This window comes from Nipponia nippon, unplaced genomic scaffold, assembly GCF_047370975.1.
Source record: "Nipponia nippon isolate SJK-2023a ecotype South Korea unplaced genomic scaffold, ASM4737097v1 scaffold_1, whole genome shotgun sequence".
Lineage (NCBI taxonomy): Eukaryota > Metazoa > Chordata > Aves > Pelecaniformes > Threskiornithidae > Nipponia > Nipponia nippon.
In genome coordinates this window covers 112,240,828-112,258,907 of record NW_028262290.1, presented here as the reverse complement: position 1 = coordinate 112,258,907, position 18,080 = coordinate 112,240,828, and the positions used below count along the sequence as shown (strand labels likewise).

Sequence of the window (18,080 nt, the reverse complement as noted above, 5' to 3'; positions counted from 1 at the left end):
ACAAATTTCCTGTAAGATTAAATCAATGCTTGTCTGGTGAGTTCCTTAAATGTTCATTGTGTCTTGGCTGTAAAGTGATGTAATTAAACGTATTGGGGCTCAGAAACAGTTATATTCTTAACATACCTCTGCTTCCGTGGTTTGTGTAATTGCTTAGTGATGATGTAAGAACAGATGAAAGGTGCTCTAGCAGTATAAAATAGTTTGACGTACATGACATGCTTTTTCCGTTGCTTTGTGTTACTTGTGTTTGGAGATGTTTACCTTGGAGTGTGAAGTCAGTCTTAACCTGAACTGAATACCTGGCTGTAGCTGAGAACTTGTGAACAGAAGACAGTTGTGTGAAATATGTCAGGTGTAAGCTTGTTGCCCTGAACATCAGTACTTTCTTACTGCAAAGGACCTTCTTTTTTTCTTTTTTTTTTTAACGACACTCATTGTCTTGGAAGATGGCATAGTACTTTAACACGTGTGAACTTTTAGCAAGTGCTGTTTAAATTGGATTCCAAGTAGTGGGGATCTGTAGAACATGTTAAGGTCTAGACTTTCACATAGCGCACAAGTTGTCATGTGCATATACCCAAGAAACCTAGATTGGTATCATATATAATTGAATACCTCTGGTATATAATGCCACCAAAGGATTAGAAATGAGTAACAGATTTGATACTATGTTGTTGTTTGTGTTCGTAAGATCCTGATGTGAAGGTGTGTGGTGACAGTTATGGGTCAGTACAGTCCCGTAGTGTTACAAAAAATGATTAGAGATGCTTTCTGAGAAAGTAATCCAAATTAATTATCTTGAATATCTGGAAACTAGGTAACATCTAAGTGTGCGTAATGGGCAGTTTGTGTTTATGCATTACATGTCCTTGAAAAGAGTTTATGTAAATAGTGCTGTCTGCTTGTGAAGATGATAAAGTTAATATTTTTTTTTAATTAGGCGTGCAGAGTTAGAGCTGCTCCAAGGGAAGAGGTGAAGGGGCACCTCCCAAAGGGCCAGGTGGGAACAAGTGTTCCTAAGCCTGCCAGGCTGCTACCACAGCAGAGGGCTGGTCAGCAGGTCTGATGTCAGCTGGTCGAAGAAACAGCAGGTGGAGAAAGCTCTAAGGGGTACCCAGGAGGCTTTGTCCTGCTTGCTTCAGTAGCTTTTCTTCGTTGTACTCTAAGTGTAGCAGTAGTAGAAAAGAGTGTAGGAGTGTATTAAATTGGTAATGGAAAAATATCTTAAATAGTTGCAGCTTGTTGCTGAATGTGGGTTGTTACCATGGGGCTCTCTGTTTGTTTCATTAAAAAAATGGAGCCTCAATATAGTAGCAGTGTTTTGTTTTGTGGTTTTTTTTTTTTTCAATGAGTAATGAATCATTCTTTTGCAAAATGACAGAAAGGATAGTCACTTTGAAAAAACTGACAGTGTAAAAATGATGGTTGTTCCATTTTAGAATAAATACTTAATGGAAGATTCTTGTGACTTTGTTTTTTATTATGCATTCCCATCATTTTTCATGGTGCTCATTATAGTACTGTCATTTCCTCATATTTTAAAATCACATTTGATTTCTTAGTTTGTTCCTGGATCTTTGGCATTTATGGTAGCACTGACTCTAGAAGAGTCCAACTGTGTTACACTGCTGCTCTGAAACCTACTTATGCTTTACATTATGCCCTGAGAGATCCTCTGGTGAGTGACCATTATAAGAGCTTTGGAGATGCTTCTTGTCACTGATGATAATATCCTGTATGTAATGTTTTATTTTGTGGAGTAATGGTATCTCCAAGTGCAGCTGTTAGCAGCTGACTGGCAGAGAACTCATACTTCATAAAATAAGTGCCACTGCTTAATGTTGCATCACTGCATGATGTTGTCTTGGCATTTTGCTAATTTGAAAAGATTGAGGAAGGCCACCAAAGATAGTTTGGTGGGTCTGGAGGTGCCTGGTAGTTCCACAGAGCTGTAGGATACATTGGTACAGTTACTGTCCTGCATTGCTTTAAGTTTACCAACACTACCCAGGCACGGTTACACTTTATGGCTCCATCAGGCAATACTTTTGCAGACTGTGTAATGGCTTTTTGATTGTCTTAACCGGTGACTTTCTGTTCATGCATAGCTTCATAACACCAACAAACTTAGGGATTTCAACCCCCTCTAAGGAATTGTCATTCTATTGCCAAACACCATGAATTCATAAGAAGGTGTATTTCCCAGATATTAAAATAGCAAATAAAATGCAAATATGCTGCATTAAAGGGGCAGATTGTGCAGTTGTCAGCTTGTGCTGGATTAACTGTCAACTCTCCAAAGAGTGACTTTTTTTGCCTGAAGAAGCTGACACAAGCTTGTCCACTCAGAGCAGAAATTTTATGCCAATGGTTTCTGAAGTGGGCTGTGATTAGAGATGAACAGTTTTGTTTTGGTTTTTTTTTTTAATGGAAACACTATTCATGAACTGGAATAACTGCCTCCATCATAGTGGTAAGCACTGTAATCTTTTGGCAGACAGTAATTACATGCTTTTCTCAGTCTTTGCTTCTTCCCTGTAATGTTAGGCTCTCTTACTCATATTAGCAGCTCTTTTTTTGCAATAGCTCTAGTTTCAGTTAATCTTTTTCTGAACAAAGTTATTCTGAATGAAAATTCTAAATGAGTCCTTGAAACTATTGCATTAAAACCCCGTTTATTTCCCTCTCTCGCTCCCCACACACTCCTTTGTTGGGTCATGGTCACCCTGTGATCATGCAGCTCCTTTTCTTTCTCGGGTGCTTTTGGGCCCATGGACAGACGGACTAACTCTAAGGAGTGTACCCTTGTATAGGGGCGTCTTGTGGGGAAGACTCTTATGTTAGTCTTGCATAATTTTAACTCAAGTAAAGTAATGTGGTGTTATTCTGTGTCCATTTATTTATGTGTCTCCTTTAGAGTTTGCTTTGACAAAGCACTGAAGGTTAAGCAAATAAGACTGTGATTTCCAATGTGATTCTTTCTGCTCCTTCTCAGATATGAATGCTACTTCTGCTGTTTTGCAGTAATAATACCTCTGGCTTGTTTGTAGCTTTGTGTTGGTAGAGCTGCAGTTTCATGAGACAGTTCTTTAAAATTGCTGGGTTGGGTTTTCCACTGTTCTGAGCACATTAACTTTTAGAACTTTGCTTTAATTGTGGGTATGGTAGCTTCCATACCTTCGCTCATCAGCAGTATTCATTTGTTGAAGTAAAGAGCAAGTGTTCAGTTAACTTATGAAGTGTATTTAGATTCTTTAATTTCAACTCCATCATCATTGCATAGCACTCCTGCTTCTTAGAGCTTTCTTTTTAGTTAGGTATTTGAAAAAGCTTTTGGTCTTTTTAGTACATTTCATAAGTATATTTTTTAGTATATTTACCATTTGTGGAACTGTCAAAAATCAAAACGAGTTACTACCGTTTGTGCTTTATCAGCAACCTGTGATTGGTTGGCTGGTGAGGAATGTTGTTGTTGTTTTTTTTTCTCCTCCTGCTCCTGCTTCTTACATTCATCCTCCTTACTTATTCATGTGTTTCTAACATTATTTGTCCAAGTAACCTTCATTCAGATGCTTTCTTTTAGGTTTTTAGACTGTTTGATTTCAAGAAATTCCAGCCTTCCTCTGTGTTGATGTTCCCCTCTCCCACTGGCTTCGTTGCCTTTTAGTGTTCTTATGAAATCAAAGAATTTAGCCACTAATTTAAATTGAATCAACTTATAATAGAAATTGTTCACACAGACTATTACTACATATTCTATAAGATCTGTGTTTTTTGTTGAGAGAATGCTTAGTACTATTTCTTGTTTAGGAGACAGATAAAATTCTGTAACAAACCTAGGTACTTATGTACTCCAATATTGTGAAATTACATTCAGGTGATATTTTATAATGAACAACTTCCTAGTAGTGTTTATCTGTCTTATCACATGTCAAAGATATCAGTTTCCAGCAGCAGGGGCAGTTAGCACTATTGCAGTACTCTGTAGAACCTCCTTTATGGTCCACTTGATTCAACTGTGTAAAGGTCTGTAGCGGATAAAAACACTAACTTTGCAAGTGGACAACTGAAACGGCAAGAAACTTTGCCTGGATATTATGGACAAAAGGTGCAACTCCTTCTCAGGATTAAAAGAATTTACTTCTTTAAAGATATAAGCTGCTGTGTTTGTGGCTTTGGACTTGAAATTCAGGGGCTGCTGGCTTATATTCTAGTATTAATTAGGAAACTGAGGCTGGTTCTAACAGCTAGTGGTTCTAGAGCGGGGCTGCTTTTTTCTGTTGTTGGATCAAATACACAGAGATTGTGTCTACACAGGTGAATTTTAATTATCTTGTGGTCTTACTTGAAAGAGAAAATGAGAGTTTCAGTCTGTTTATTTATAGCCTGTTCACACTGTAGTATCTGAATGCCTTGCATGTATGTGATGCCAAATACACTGGCATAGACCCAGGCATCAGAACAGGTGGTGCCAGTGAAGGTGGTGAGTGATAGGGCCTTACGTTGTAGGGTAGCTTCTGTTTTATGTAAGATGGGTCACGCTTTTTTCTAGGAAGTGAGAAAGAAACAAAGAAAACCTTTAGTCAGAAGGTAATAGGAAGAAGAGTAGACAGCAAAGACTTGGAAGAGATAAAATTCATTTAGGCCTGAAGTAAAGACAAATGAGAGAGGGAACTTGAGGGATTTCCTCACAAGCCTTCTGGTTTGTTTGGGGACTTCAGACACTTCACTTTTTTGGAATGAAATACAACAGGATGTCATTTAATCAGTCGTGTAATACAATGTGTAGCCCAGCCTACAGTAAGAAATAAACATGTAATAGATATGACTCAGGAATTCTGAACTGTAAATACAGCAGATTATAATGTAATTTCCTTTTATTATCTCATAGTTTCGGAAGGCCAGTGTAACAAACTGTTCTTTGTGTGGTTGTGTTTTGTTTTGGGGTTCTTTTCAGTTATTTTCTGTGAAAATTCTAATGTTACAGCATATATTAAATTCTTTGTAACATGCAGCAAAATAATTTTTCCCGTAATTAGCAAGTTATGGAAGTGAAGCACCTAAGAAATATTTCTGCATGCATGTGAAATATTTGGCACCTTATATTTTTCTGAGAGGTGACATCATGATACACTTAGTATTAGACTAATTAGTCTGTTAGGAATAGAACTAGATCTCTCTAGTACTGAACTGTGTAACAAGACATGAAATACTCTGATATCAGCTCAATTAAAAGTTACATGGAGTGGAAGAAATTGTGACATGACCCTTGAAGGAATATTAAAACAACTTATTAAAAACCTTATATTGAGCTTTAGTTTCAAAGCTGGCAGCAATAATAACTATAGAATCATGTAATCTTTTATTTTGGAAGGAATCTCTGGAGGTCACCCCTTGCCCAAAGTGTGGTCAATTAGAGCAGGTTTTTCAGAGCCTTGTCCGGTCAAGTTTTGAATGTCTTCAGGGCTGGACTTTTCCCAGCCTCTCTAGGCCAATGTTTAATTACCCTCTGTTCTTCAACTCCAGGGTTCCCTATTTGCGCATGATTCCTGTTGGAGATGTGGGCGCTCTAGGTTTGAGTGTACCTGTGCTGTTCCCTGCAATGCCTTAATGCACGTGCCCGCGAGAGCGCACCTCACAAGCTCGCATCTGTGCACCGGAGGTGTGGGTTTTCCTCCCTTGCTGCACTCTGTACTGACCGCCTGCTAGCTGGAGCGCAGGACCTTGCGTCCTCCAGGAGGGATGCTGCGCTGTCTGGCCTGGACAGATATCAGGATGCAGTCAGCGGGGTGACTTCGGGCAGCATCAAACCAGGTTTTGACTGCTGCTGCTTCTTTTCCAAGGCCTCTCCCACTGGTACAGCTTTTCATATTTTTTTTTTTATACTTATTTTCAAGAGGACTCCTTTATTTCCAACATTTCTTTGTCATTCTCTAGTTACTGTTTAATCTAACTGATGATCCTTTTGCTCTTCAATATGACTGGTTTTGGGCAAATATCCTGTCAGACAGTTTTGCGTTTTTTATTAACGCACACACAAACTCCTATTGTCACATTTGTTATTATCCAGGCCCTTTTGCCAAGGGTGGGCCTTGCTCGCACCCCCCGCTATGTCCCCTGCATCACTAAGCAATGGCTCTACAGTTTTCTTAGTCTATCTTTTGTTCCAGTGTCCTTATAGTAGCCTTTCTTTTTGTCCTTATCAGCCTTTGCTGGTTTTGACTTCAGCTGAGCTTTGGCTTTCCTAACGCCTCCTTGCAGGCAAAGGCAACATCTCAGTGTACCTTGCAGGTAATCTGTCCCTGCTTCCTTTTTTTTGGGTTTGGGCTCTGTCGGGAGTTCTGTGCTCATCCTAGGTGAGCAGTGTGGCAGATGGCTGGAAGGGATGCCACACTTGCCTTCCTCCACAGCGACTTTGGCACAGTTATGCTACAGTGAGGCTGAGATGAAGTGCTTTTTGCTCATTTAAAGCATCAGCATCTAATTTTTTTTAAATTCACTACTCATATATATATATATATATACACACACACACATATCTATATATGTACTTATTGTCAGTCTGAACATGGCTATATTAAAAATAGTTATATAACCTGTTACATTCAATTCCCCAAATCAATCTGCCAGCTAAGAGAATCTCACTGAATTAACAAACCAAAGCCAGCTGTCTCTTAGAAGTGGTACGTTGTTTAAAAGATGTCCACAAATGCAGTTCAAGTCTATGGTATGTGCAGTTATTCTGCAGTTTTTACTTATATGGTAAATATTTAGTTAAGAAATACAACCCTTAACATACAAATTAAAAGAATTTCATTTCATACTTAGTCACTTTTTTAGTAGGCAGGTTTGAGTTCTGTTGTTTACATGAACTATTGTAATAACAATTTCTTGATTTTTCTCTTTTTTTTTTTGGCTCATATACAACCTTGTGAAAACCTTCTGTAGTATGGGAGTATTATTTTATGTGTTGATGATACAACTTCTACTTTGGGCCCTATCTGCTTTTCTTATTTGAAGTCAGACAGTAAGAATTACTGAAAAAAGATGAAGGTTTTTTGAGGCATTTCTTCTGAATGTGGGCAGCAACCTGTAGCTCTAAGCTTAAACCTTTGCCACAGAGATCTCCAAACTGCTTTCTGCATGTATATATCTAAATTAATCTAAATACAAAATATAAATTTGCTTGCTTGCTTTTAAGACTAAAAAGACAGACTCTTAATGGATCACCAGTGGCAATACTTGTCCCAGGCCTTATCTCAGAGTCTCCCTTCACCCTGAGTTGGAGCTCTACTGCCCTACTTCCAAGACCCATCCCAACCTCCGATAATAGTGTGGCTGGAATCTTGTATTTCTTCCTGAAAGTGTGCTGCTACGTAACACCGGAATTAAAGCCAAAATAAACAACAGCAAAAAATAAATTATTTTGTGGGGGAGTAACAAATAAATTGAACCATGAGCCACAGGCAGATGGTAAAAACACTCCCTGGCAGGCGAGTCCTGTGTGTTGGCCCAAATGCCTGTATTTTATCCAAACACCCTGCACTGCAAAACTTATGTCCACTCTTCCCCATCAGGAGTGTGTGTTCATTACTGGAGGACAGAACTGCATCTTCTCTGGCCCCTTCAGATATGTGGTTTTATTCCTCTACTACTCATCTGCAAACACTGCAAGCTCTCCTTCAAGGTTTTTACACAATGGAGTAGTTGTACACCTGCAGGATTGAGTATGTTTAGTTTTGGCCTTGGAATAGCAACTGGAAATGAATAAGATTATTGCATAATTGTTGTATCTGTCCTATGCAGGAGCTTTTAAGAAGAGGGACATCTAGTTTCAAGTCTTCGTTGTCTTTTCTCTCATCAGCAAATATTCGATTTCCCTCATCTAAGCACATAAAGAACAGTAAAATACCTGCAGCATTTGAAGCAGAATAAAAGACTTCCTGCCTCCAAGGAAAAGAGAGGACTAGTGGCAGAAGGGGGGGAAGGAGAAGTGTAGAAGCTAAAATACAAAAAAAAAAAAAAAAGCTGTAATGCTACTTGAAATCTTTGAGTGCCAGAAGACACCTCGATATATTTTGGCTTTGTGATCGCTGTATAAAAATAATAAAGTAAAAACTGTGCTTGCACAAAAATACCCGTCACATTCTTTCTCCCCAGTTCAGTTTCAAAAGGATAGCCAGTAGTACTTCCCTTCTAGACCTTTTTTTATTTGCATGAAGAAAATTTTGTTCTAAATAAGGTGTTTTCCCAAGCCCTGTGTGGGACACTTATCTCGTTTATATCAAATAGCTGGACTACCACCAAATTCTGATCTGGCATTTGGAAGGACCTGGGTGTCTGGAAGTAGGGTTTCTTTAGGATATTTGAAAAAACTAATTTAGATTTTTTTTTTTCGAGTAATGTTTTGCTGTCTGTGGCTGTATGTGCTATGTTTTGGTTTGGTGGTGATTTTTATATTCTTGCAATCAATAACAGGTTTCTGGAAGAAGATGACTAAGAGGGTACTTTATTGTTCTGGGTATCTGATGCTAGTATGTTTCTCTGCATTTCCCAAATTAGGAATCTTGTTAGGCAAAATAATGTTTGTTTGTCTAGAAATGTCTTTACTTCTGCTATAGTAAAACTTCTACTTTAGTAGAAGACTGCAGTTCTCATTCAGTTGCAGCTGAATGAGAACAGCTGGATTAAAATATAAATAAGCCCCATCTACCTGCTTGGATGCTTTGAAAAGTTTGTCTGCTGAATCTCTCTTTTCTGTTTTGGAGAGAGCCCTAATGATCGTGTAAGTTTAATTCCTGAACCCCTTGTTGAGTATAGGTTTTCTTCATGTCCGTAAAATTAAATGGATACTTATTTTTAGGAGTTGTGAAAAGTGGCAGGATACATAGATATTGTCATTGAGCTAGAAGCAGTTGATAGTTGTGCGTAACTTTGAAGCCGTAAGTAAACTGATGGGTTCTGTTCAGTAGAAAAATGCTGTGCATGCAGCTTGTAGGATGAAGTGGTGTTCTATAAAGCTGCCACAAGATTTTGTGATAAAGTTTTCCCAGAAATACAACTGCTGGATAAATTTGTGCCAATGGCATGTAGGTTTCTTGAGTATTATATAGCTAAAGAATTGGAAAATTTATTACATTTTGGGGTATGGATTGTTTGTTTGGTTTTAATTCCAGATCTGAAAACTGAGGTTTTTCCTGTCTGTTTTTGCAAATACAGCACCAGAGAATAAAAATGGGAACTCCTGGATCGGGACGGAAGAGAACTCCAGTGAAAGACAGGTTTTCTGCAGAAGATGAAGCTCTGAGTAACATTGCCAGAGAGGTTTGTTAATTTCAAATTGTCTTGAATTCAGAAATAGGGATGAAAGCAATCTCATTATCTAGAAAAAGTTAATTTTTTTTGAGCTGTGCATTAAAAAGTGTAATTAGCCAAAAATGTGACAATATAAACTAAGAGTATTTTCAATCAAAAAAAAAAAAAAGAAAATCCCATTTACTGAAATGTTGTTACAAGGATATATTAATTGTATGATTACTGTAACTTCACAGGATCACACTTAAACTTGGCAGGTATTTCTACAGATTGTTATATGCTTAGCTAAAGATAAATGAGAAATCCAGTTGCTATCTCAGGTCTAAAACCAAAAAAATTCCACATTTACCCCATTGCAGTGTGTAGTGGTCTTAAGATGGTAAGTAGTGTATTAGTATTGAATGAGTAATAATCATTATTAAAAGGTATTTGTAATATATTCTATCTCAAATTTGAAAAGTCACATTTCTGTCAAAATAAGCCTAATATGTACACTACACCAGGACTTTCTTAACAGAGTCACCACCTGAAAAACAGAGAGCTGGAGGTAACCAGCCAAAACAGTAATTAACAAGAAGTTGATACAAAGGGGAATTTTGTCCCACCGGATATAGGAAGGAGGCAGCTGGAATTTAGAGTCTTACAGACGTCTGTTTGGACGTGAGTTATTCTGGGAGGAAATGCTGTGACTTGGAAACAAAAGCCTTAGTACTGTTTGTGTACAAGTGGATACAGAAGTTTTGAGCTACACTATTGACAAAGCTGCTCGCCCTAGTTGACGTAAATGCGATATGCAGACTCTAATTGGCCTTGCAATGTAAACTGTCATCTGTGTGTGTGTGTATAGTATATACACATAATATGTGTATGTAAGACAAAATAAATAGGTGATAGGTCTTTGAAAACGGAGCTTCTGTATGAATTTTCAAATGTAGCCATCATAGACTGTAGGCAAAGGAAATGCTCTGTCAGCAAAAAAATCATTTTCATTTAGTTGGTAACTTCAAAAAGCTATGTTCACACCAAATCTGATGGAAGTTCTCACCCTACCAGATATGTTCTGTGTGGGCCTTTGAGTCATGTACAACCTCACTCATCAAATTTCATCTCCCATTTTTGGGGAAAAGAGTTAATGAAGGAGAAGGAATTGGGCTTTAAATTGCTTTCGAGTGTTCTCTGCATGGTTCCAGTACAGCAACATCAGCTTGCAACTTAGCCTAGAAAAAAAGGTCTCAATAGCAAGGTGTAATAAGTATTATCTTACTTAAAATTACTGTGGGGCTTTGTTCTCTTACGTCACTAAGCCCCTCAAAATTTGAGCATGAGTGTAAATTAAACATAAATGAAAGGTTTTCTCCCCCTTAATGCTAAATTAAACTAATACTAGGTCTCACAGCTAGAGGTCTGTGTAGGACAAGCTGGCCCTTAGATCCCATGTCAGACAGCAGCTGTTGTCATTGAATTGGTAGCTGTAATTCATGGTGTTAGCCAACTTATTCTAAAGAAAACTTTTAAAGGAACAGAATGCATTCCTTAGGATAGAACAGCAGAGGCCAGTTAACAAAACTAAGTTCGGTCTTTAAGTAACATCTGATTTTACTAATCCATACATATTGCCTTATCATTTGAGGCTGGGGACAAGTTTTCAGTTACCATGCTGATATAGGACATGCCAATTCTCAGTGCATGAATATATAGAGTAGATGTACTTTACTGTTCTGAGGCCTGTATGTCAGCAACATGGCTTGCTCATCTTTTTGTTGTCAAAGGGTGTTTTGTTTGTCAACTTCCTCTTCTGAAATTACCTTTTTAGCAGGTGTTACTTACAACAGCTGAATTGAGTCCTGTAATCCAAAAGTCAGATGCCTTGTGAGTAAAATATTCCTAAAAGGTGTTCTAGGTATCAAGAGATGGTATACAGAATATGCTGAAACAGAAGGAGGAAAAACTGCACAGAAGTGCTCTGGGATTCAGAGCAGTCAAAAAATGGCACTAGGAATTATCAGAGTTTGTAATACTAGCAAAGACTTCTAGTGTAGTGTATGAAGTTTCAGGTTTTTTCCCTCCAAAAGTTCAGATTTCAGAAAGCACTAATCTTATTCTTTCTCACCACCCTAATTTGACAAAATTGACGTCTATGGGATGTGTCAAAAAAAGTGGTATCTTCCTTTTGGTGCCAACAAACATCTGCTTTCTAGGAAATTTTGTGCAAAGAATTCTTTGGTACTGATCCAATGAATTCATTTCTCTATAGTCATTTTTCTGTACTAGTTGAATCTGATATGTTGTATGAAAATACTTAATGGAAGGCAAGGGCACTATCATAGGATCTGAGGGGCTTGGTTAAACTACTTCCATGTGAGATTTCTTTCATTTTCTCCATCTTTCCTCTGCATCAGAAAACTTTTCCTCTGTTGGTTGTGTCTCCTCCCCTTCACTTCTTGTAGCACTAGCACTGTTGTGTAGAGAGTACTTTCATATCTTTTCCTTGCTGTGGGAGTTTGCATTGAGACAAGCTCTTCTGCAATGCCTCTGCACTAAACAAGGCACAAGCATGCTAAAACATCAACATTGGAGTGAATTACTGCCTTATTCCAAGAACTTCTGAGTTACCAGACATCTTTTTTTTGGGACCTACTTTGTATTCTGTTGTGTGTTATCCTTCCTGGCATTGAATTTCCTGTGCTCATTGAACCTGAGGAAGAGTAAAGATGATGTACATATCCAGGGATCTCCTGAAAATATGAAGAGTTCCTTTATACCACCTTCTGTTCCTTCTCTAGCTTTTGTAATGGATTCTGAAGCTGTTAGCTTTCTCAGATTGACAAAGAATATAAGCCAGCTGGTGTGGAAAACAGTTCCTTCTGTCCTGTGGAAAGTTCTGCCTTTCCAAATAGCAGATAGGGATTGTCTCGTGTGACTTCTGGCTCCTGTCCAGATTAGGTTCTTATGCAGGAATCCTTTCTGTTTAACAAATAACTAAATAAATAAAAATTGAGGTTCATATTCTCAAGGCTATATTCACAGTCTACACTGGATACAGCTGATACAATCTCAAGATCAGTTTTCCTTGTTGTGGGGATTCTCTGCTTATAAAGCTGTTTTGTGAATAGAGTATCTTCAGCTGACATCTGCATCACTGCTTCACTTGTCTTTGTAATTTACAGACAAGTTGTGTTCATTTTAAATATTCAGCAGTAACCTGTTGTCACCAGGCATCTCTTAGGATTACTTGGGACCTCTTTATCCAAGACCAGCCTTGCATGCAAGAGCAGAGGTTTCAGTCACTTCTGCATTCTTACATTGACTTCAGTTCAAGCTCAGATACAATGAACATTGTGCCAGAAAGTGAGAAGAGTCTGACTCTTGTCATCTCACCAGCCTCAACCCGATAAGCAGCAATTTGAAGGGACAATCAGGATTTACCTTTTACATCCTTTCTTTCTGTGCTTGCTTCAGCAACCCTTCTAGTCTTCTTGGCTGAATAACTCTAGATGACAAAGAACTAGCGCTCGTGGATGATTGCATCATTATTCACTTAATTTTCTCCTTGTAGCATCTTGTCGGTATTCTTTCAGGAACTGTTCTCATGATCCTGTTTTCACTGTATAGCAGGAGCCTGGAAACTCTTAAGAGGTGTTTTCTCGTGAGAGAGAACAAATATTCATTAGGATTTAAAATTTGCTCTGTAGCTGCTCAAACTTTGGGTAGAGTGCAGTTTGTTCTTTGGTAAAAATGTCATGTTACTTAATTGTCAGGGTAGAAAAAGCTGAGAGTTCAATATTTTAGAATGTTTGAAGGCTATGTCATGAATTTAAAAACAGTTAACATAGTCTTTGTCATATTGAACCTATTCAAAATTCAGTACATGTTTCTCTCTGCATACAGCTTCAGCTTTTTTTAAGAAAGCAAAAAAAAAACGCGCCAAAGAACCCCACCCTCATACAGAGGTTGTCTTTGTAGATGCTAGATGATTTTTGAATTTATGTTTCAATAAGAGATCACTTAAATGTTTTTAAATCAGCTATTTCTACTTCAGTATTAGTGCAAAATTTTGTTTGCTGTTATTTTTAATAGCGGTTAAGGATATTTTATAGGAGATAAGGTATTCTAGAGATTTTTCTAATCTATATGTAGATCCGTATAATAAATGGAAAAAGAAGAAGAGACATCAGAAATGAAGAATCCTAAACCTTTAAGTCACGTAAACCTTAAGAGTTTGTTGTTTATAGTCTTTGCTTTCTAGGCAACTGGAGAAAGAGTAGGCACATCAGAAATAAATAGAAGGAAGATATTTCTGAGGAGGCATAAGAAATATATTTGGTACATGACCAATGGTGTTGCCTTGGGTCCATGAGACGGTAAAGGAGATGAAGAGGGTAACAAGCGTGGAAATGTGAATACAGAAGAAACGAGCAACAGAAGAGAGAAATAATGCACGTTCACTTAATAAGAAATGATGAAATAAACTTTATATTGCAGTGTATTAAGAAACACTGTGAACGCTGCCAGGTGCTCACCCGGAGGTCCTGGCGGAGCGGCCCGGTGTTGGGCCAGGCGCCCCGTGGCAGAAGCCGGGCGGGTCCCCGGGCCGGGGTGGCCGGCGGCCTCGCCGCTGCCATCTGGTGGAAGAAGGAGAACCGGCTTTGCCTGGGCCTCTGGCGTTGGAAAACGCAGGATCGTAAGCACTGCATATCCCTTGACAGAGGGAGAAATGACTTACTCGTATTGTAGCCCATGAGGACAAAATAATTCTAACTTTCCAATGAAAAGCATTCATATTTTTTTCAGAGGTGAATAACATTTTAGTATAGCCTATATTTTATCCTTATGAAGCTTTTATGCTGAATCTGAGCTAATTAATGACTTACCTTCTCTACAGTATGAACATTTAAAATCAAAATACTATTGCTTTCTAGTGAATTCCTTCTTACAAGCAAGGGGAAGGAGAAAGATGCCTGTCTACACTATGGAGACAGATGCTCTGCTTCTCCTTGCTCAACATGGGAGGAAGCTTCTACCATGTCAATTCAATGTACTAGTGTGATTCTTATCTTGGTGAACAACTTGATCGTTGCTGTGAAGAGACTAGGAAAAATGCATCAGAAAGGAGAGACTCCAGACTCAATCTTTACAAAGGCATTCAAATTAAAATCTAGTCTTTTCCCCTTTGGCCTTTCTTTCTTGCCAAAAATATCTTGGATTTAACTGAAGAACTAAATGTTATCCTTGGAAGTTGAGATAAAATGGTTTGAAAGATTTTCGAAAGATCGTGGCAGAATATGTATTAAAAAAAAAAAAGAGAAAATGGAATAAGCAGAGAGAGTTTTCTAAATGACTGTAAGTAGTTGTTAGTAATTGGTTTTTAGGTGAAAATGAAGAAACTGACCATGTCATTTGTAATGGAAGGAGAACGTTCTGTTGCTACCCATATGTTTAGTAAACACATGCAATAAAATAATCTAATCAAAGTGAGCACTGCTCACTTTGGTAGCTTAACTGCTTGAAAACAGCCAGAATCATCATATTCTTCTAGACTGAAATGCTGTTTATGCAAATACAAGGAAACATTACTTTTATTTTTGTATGTAATGCTTTTTGGTACCTATTTTGAAATGAAGAATTCCAGAACTCGGCGGTTAAAGATAGTTTTGTTTTGTTACTCGGAGGAGAGCTAATACCCAAAGAAATGCAGATATGGCACTTGGTTTAAAATCACATATTTGTCCTTAGGGTTGGAGGTAAAACATAAGGAGTAGTATGAGGGTGTTCATATACAAAAAAATTTACAGATTTAGTTATTAATTAATCCTTTTTTTCCTATCCAAAGTCTTGAGGGCTTCTTCCTTGTGTTTTTTTCTACCCAATCTCTTTTGTTACAAATATCTTCTCTGTATTCCTTTATTTCCTTTCTTAATCACTTCTCTGAATAAATTCCATGGAAAATTGTTGTATCTATACCTCCTATTTGCTCCTCCAGAATGTATAACCAAGTGATTTCTTTCCATTTTAGCCACCAGTATAAGTGTACTGGTATGGCTCTAACAGGTTTGGATACCTCATCTCTTATTTGCAGTTGAAGTGTTTAAGAAAATTCAGCCATCACATTTCTTTTTAGCAGTTGGAAGGCTCCTTTAGAAACTTTTGAAGTGTCAGATTTGCTAGATCTTGGACAGTCCACAGTTTCATTTTTACTTCAGCTGGCAACATGCACTTGCAGCCCAGAAAGCCAACCGTATCCCGCATCAAAAGAAGCGTGGCCAGCAGGTCGAGGGAGGTGATTCTGCCCCTCTACTCCGCTCTGGTGAGACCCCACCCTGCATCCAGCTCTGGCGTCCTCGGCACAGGACAGACATGGACCTGTTGGAGCAAGTCTAGAGGAGGGCCACAAAAATGATCAGAGGGATGGAACACCTCTCCTATGAGGAAAGGCTGAGAGAGTTGGGGTTGTTCAGCCTGGAGAAGAGAAGGCTCTGGGGAGACCTTATTGCAGCCTTCCAGTACCTGAAGAGGGCTTATAAGAAAGACTGGGGACAAACTTTTTGGCAGGGTCTGTTGTGATAGGACGAGGTTCTAATGGTTTTAAACTAAAAGGGGGTAGATTCAGACTAGATATAAGGAAGAAATCGTTTACGATGAGGGTGGTAAAACACTGCAACAGGTTGCCCAGAGAGGTGGTAGATGCCCCATCCCTGGAAACATTCAGGGTCGGGTTGGATGGGGCTCTGAGCAACCTGATCAAGTTGAAGATGTCCCTGCTCATTGCAGGGGGTTGGACTAAGGTGATCTTTAAAGGTCCCTTCCAACACAAGCTATTCTGTGTTTCTATGAAAACAGGAATTTGCTATGTTATATCACTTTTTAACAAGCTGTTCAGTTAGATGATAATGTAATATATCTGTTTAATAAATAATATATTTTATTTATGTGTGTCTGGTCTAAAGACTGTATGGAGAATAATGACCAATGAAACTGAAATCAAGGCTGTAGTGGCCAGTCTGTAGTTTTCTAAGACTGGAATTTGTTTAATGCAAGCTGTAGAAAGCAACCTGTACTGACTCCCAAGCTCCTATGAGCAAGGAATAGTGATGTATTTAGAATGCTCTTCAATTCAAATACTAATTTATTTAGAAAAGCATTATAACATGACTGGTTTTTTTCAGCAAAAAATAAAAAGTAGTCTAGATTTCCGTTCTGTGCTGCTTCTATAGTCCAAACAGCTTTATCTTTTCAACTCTGTTTTCTCTCCAAAGCTGTTGTGGCACTGTATTTCCCTTAGCGGGTATTTAAAGACTTTATTTCAATGTAGCTGAAGAATTTAATTTGTGAATAGTGTTCATGGAAAATTATTTACAACTTTTATGGGCTTTCTTCAGGAACACAACAGAGCGAACAGCAGCACCCAGGAAGAAAACTACGTTCTTTTGAATTAGGGTTGTTTTTATTAATGTTAACTTTGAATTTCAATTACATAGTTATCACGATTTGTATGAGTGCTCTGTTAGTAACATAAGGTCTGCCCTCTAACGATCTGCTGAGAATAAAAAATTATTTGGTATGATGGCCTTCCAAATGGTAATGTGATTTGTCTCTTGCTTTAAGTTTTGGTGAAGGAAGCCTGAGAACTGCTCTTTCAGTTAACTGGCCAACTTCTTTGTCTTTTTGAAATTGTACACTTTTTAGAGGAATCTAGTTGCTCAGATTAATTAAATGTAATACCAAACCATTTTTTGCTAAAAGTTTTCTCTAAAAAGATTTTTTTTTTCTTCAATTTCAGGCACCCATTTTATGACAAACGTTTGTAGAATTCTGTATTTTATGAAGGGTTTAGTAAATCAGAAGAAATGGAGTTTCTGCTGTACTGTAGGAATGTGAAAGTTAGGTCTCTGGCTGTAGGATTAGGAGAGAGTGGTGAAATATGAATTGATTTTTAGTGTGAATCAGTAAACGAATGAACTTTCTATCTTTAACAATAAAGCCTTGCCAGAGTCTAAAGGCTAGATGCGTATGTCTGCTCATCTATAAGCAGAACTAAACCCAGACACATCAGCTGTTTGGGTCCTTTCTCCTTCTGTGCTGCATACGTGTCTGTGTGAAAGTTTATATGGGACGGAGCTATGACTACAGACAATAACAGAGCAGGGCTGCAAGGGAGAGAAGACTTCCTGTTGCATGGGAATTCCCTTGCTTTTCTTGTCTGCTGTCATCAGGCGGGAAGAAAAGCAGCTTCATGCTGCTCTGAAAAAAGATTACACCGTGGCAGTCAAGTGCCAAGAGAGACCTTGGAATCATTTAATCTGAGTATGCAAAATATAGAAAAACAGTCTTAATCAGTCATCTGAAGTTAAGACATACAATTTTAAGTAATAAAGCTATAATGTGTTGGCCTTCTTTCTTGTCATTATTGAGAGACATTTTTGTACCTGTAGTTTAATCATAACTTAAACTCTGAGTTGAATACCCCTTCCTTTTTCCTGAAGCACAGTAGAAGATGGTTATTTGCAATTGTCATTAATTTTATAGGTTTCTAATGTTTTACATACACCTATGCTGTGATAGTGGCAAAAGCAGAAACAAAAATATCCTTAACCAAAGGCAAAATCCCATTGAATTTTACATTTTTAAAAAGTTCTATAAAATTAAATGTTTTGGATGTTAAGAGTTCTGAATTTTTGGCTGCTGGTGTTTCTCTGAAGTTTTTAATTAATGTTAGATAAACAATTGGAATTTTTGGTGGAAAACCTGTCTTCAGTGGTTTAATA

At 38.0% G+C, this 18,080-nt stretch overlaps 1 protein-coding gene across 16 annotated transcripts in view; it reads left to right on the top strand.

The window, feature by feature from the left end:
- Positions 1 to 18,080, top strand: part of LRRFIP2 (LRR binding FLII interacting protein 2) — a 60,154-nt gene that overhangs the window by 1,595 nt on the left and 40,479 nt on the right. For 13 of the 16 annotated variants that reach the window (XM_087767211.1, XM_087767226.1, XM_087767180.1 and 10 more), the window contains exon 2: positions 9,223 to 9,327. In XM_087767211.1, coding sequence (XP_087623337.1) covers positions 9,238 to 9,327 — 90 coding nt within the window. In that variant the 5' untranslated portion in view covers positions 9,223 to 9,237. Of the gene's footprint in view, positions 1 to 5,535; positions 5,860 to 6,209; positions 6,295 to 9,222; positions 9,328 to 18,080 lie in introns of those variants that run through there. The other 3 variants (XM_087767202.1, XM_087767197.1, XM_087767241.1) reach the window with 3 other exon arrangements.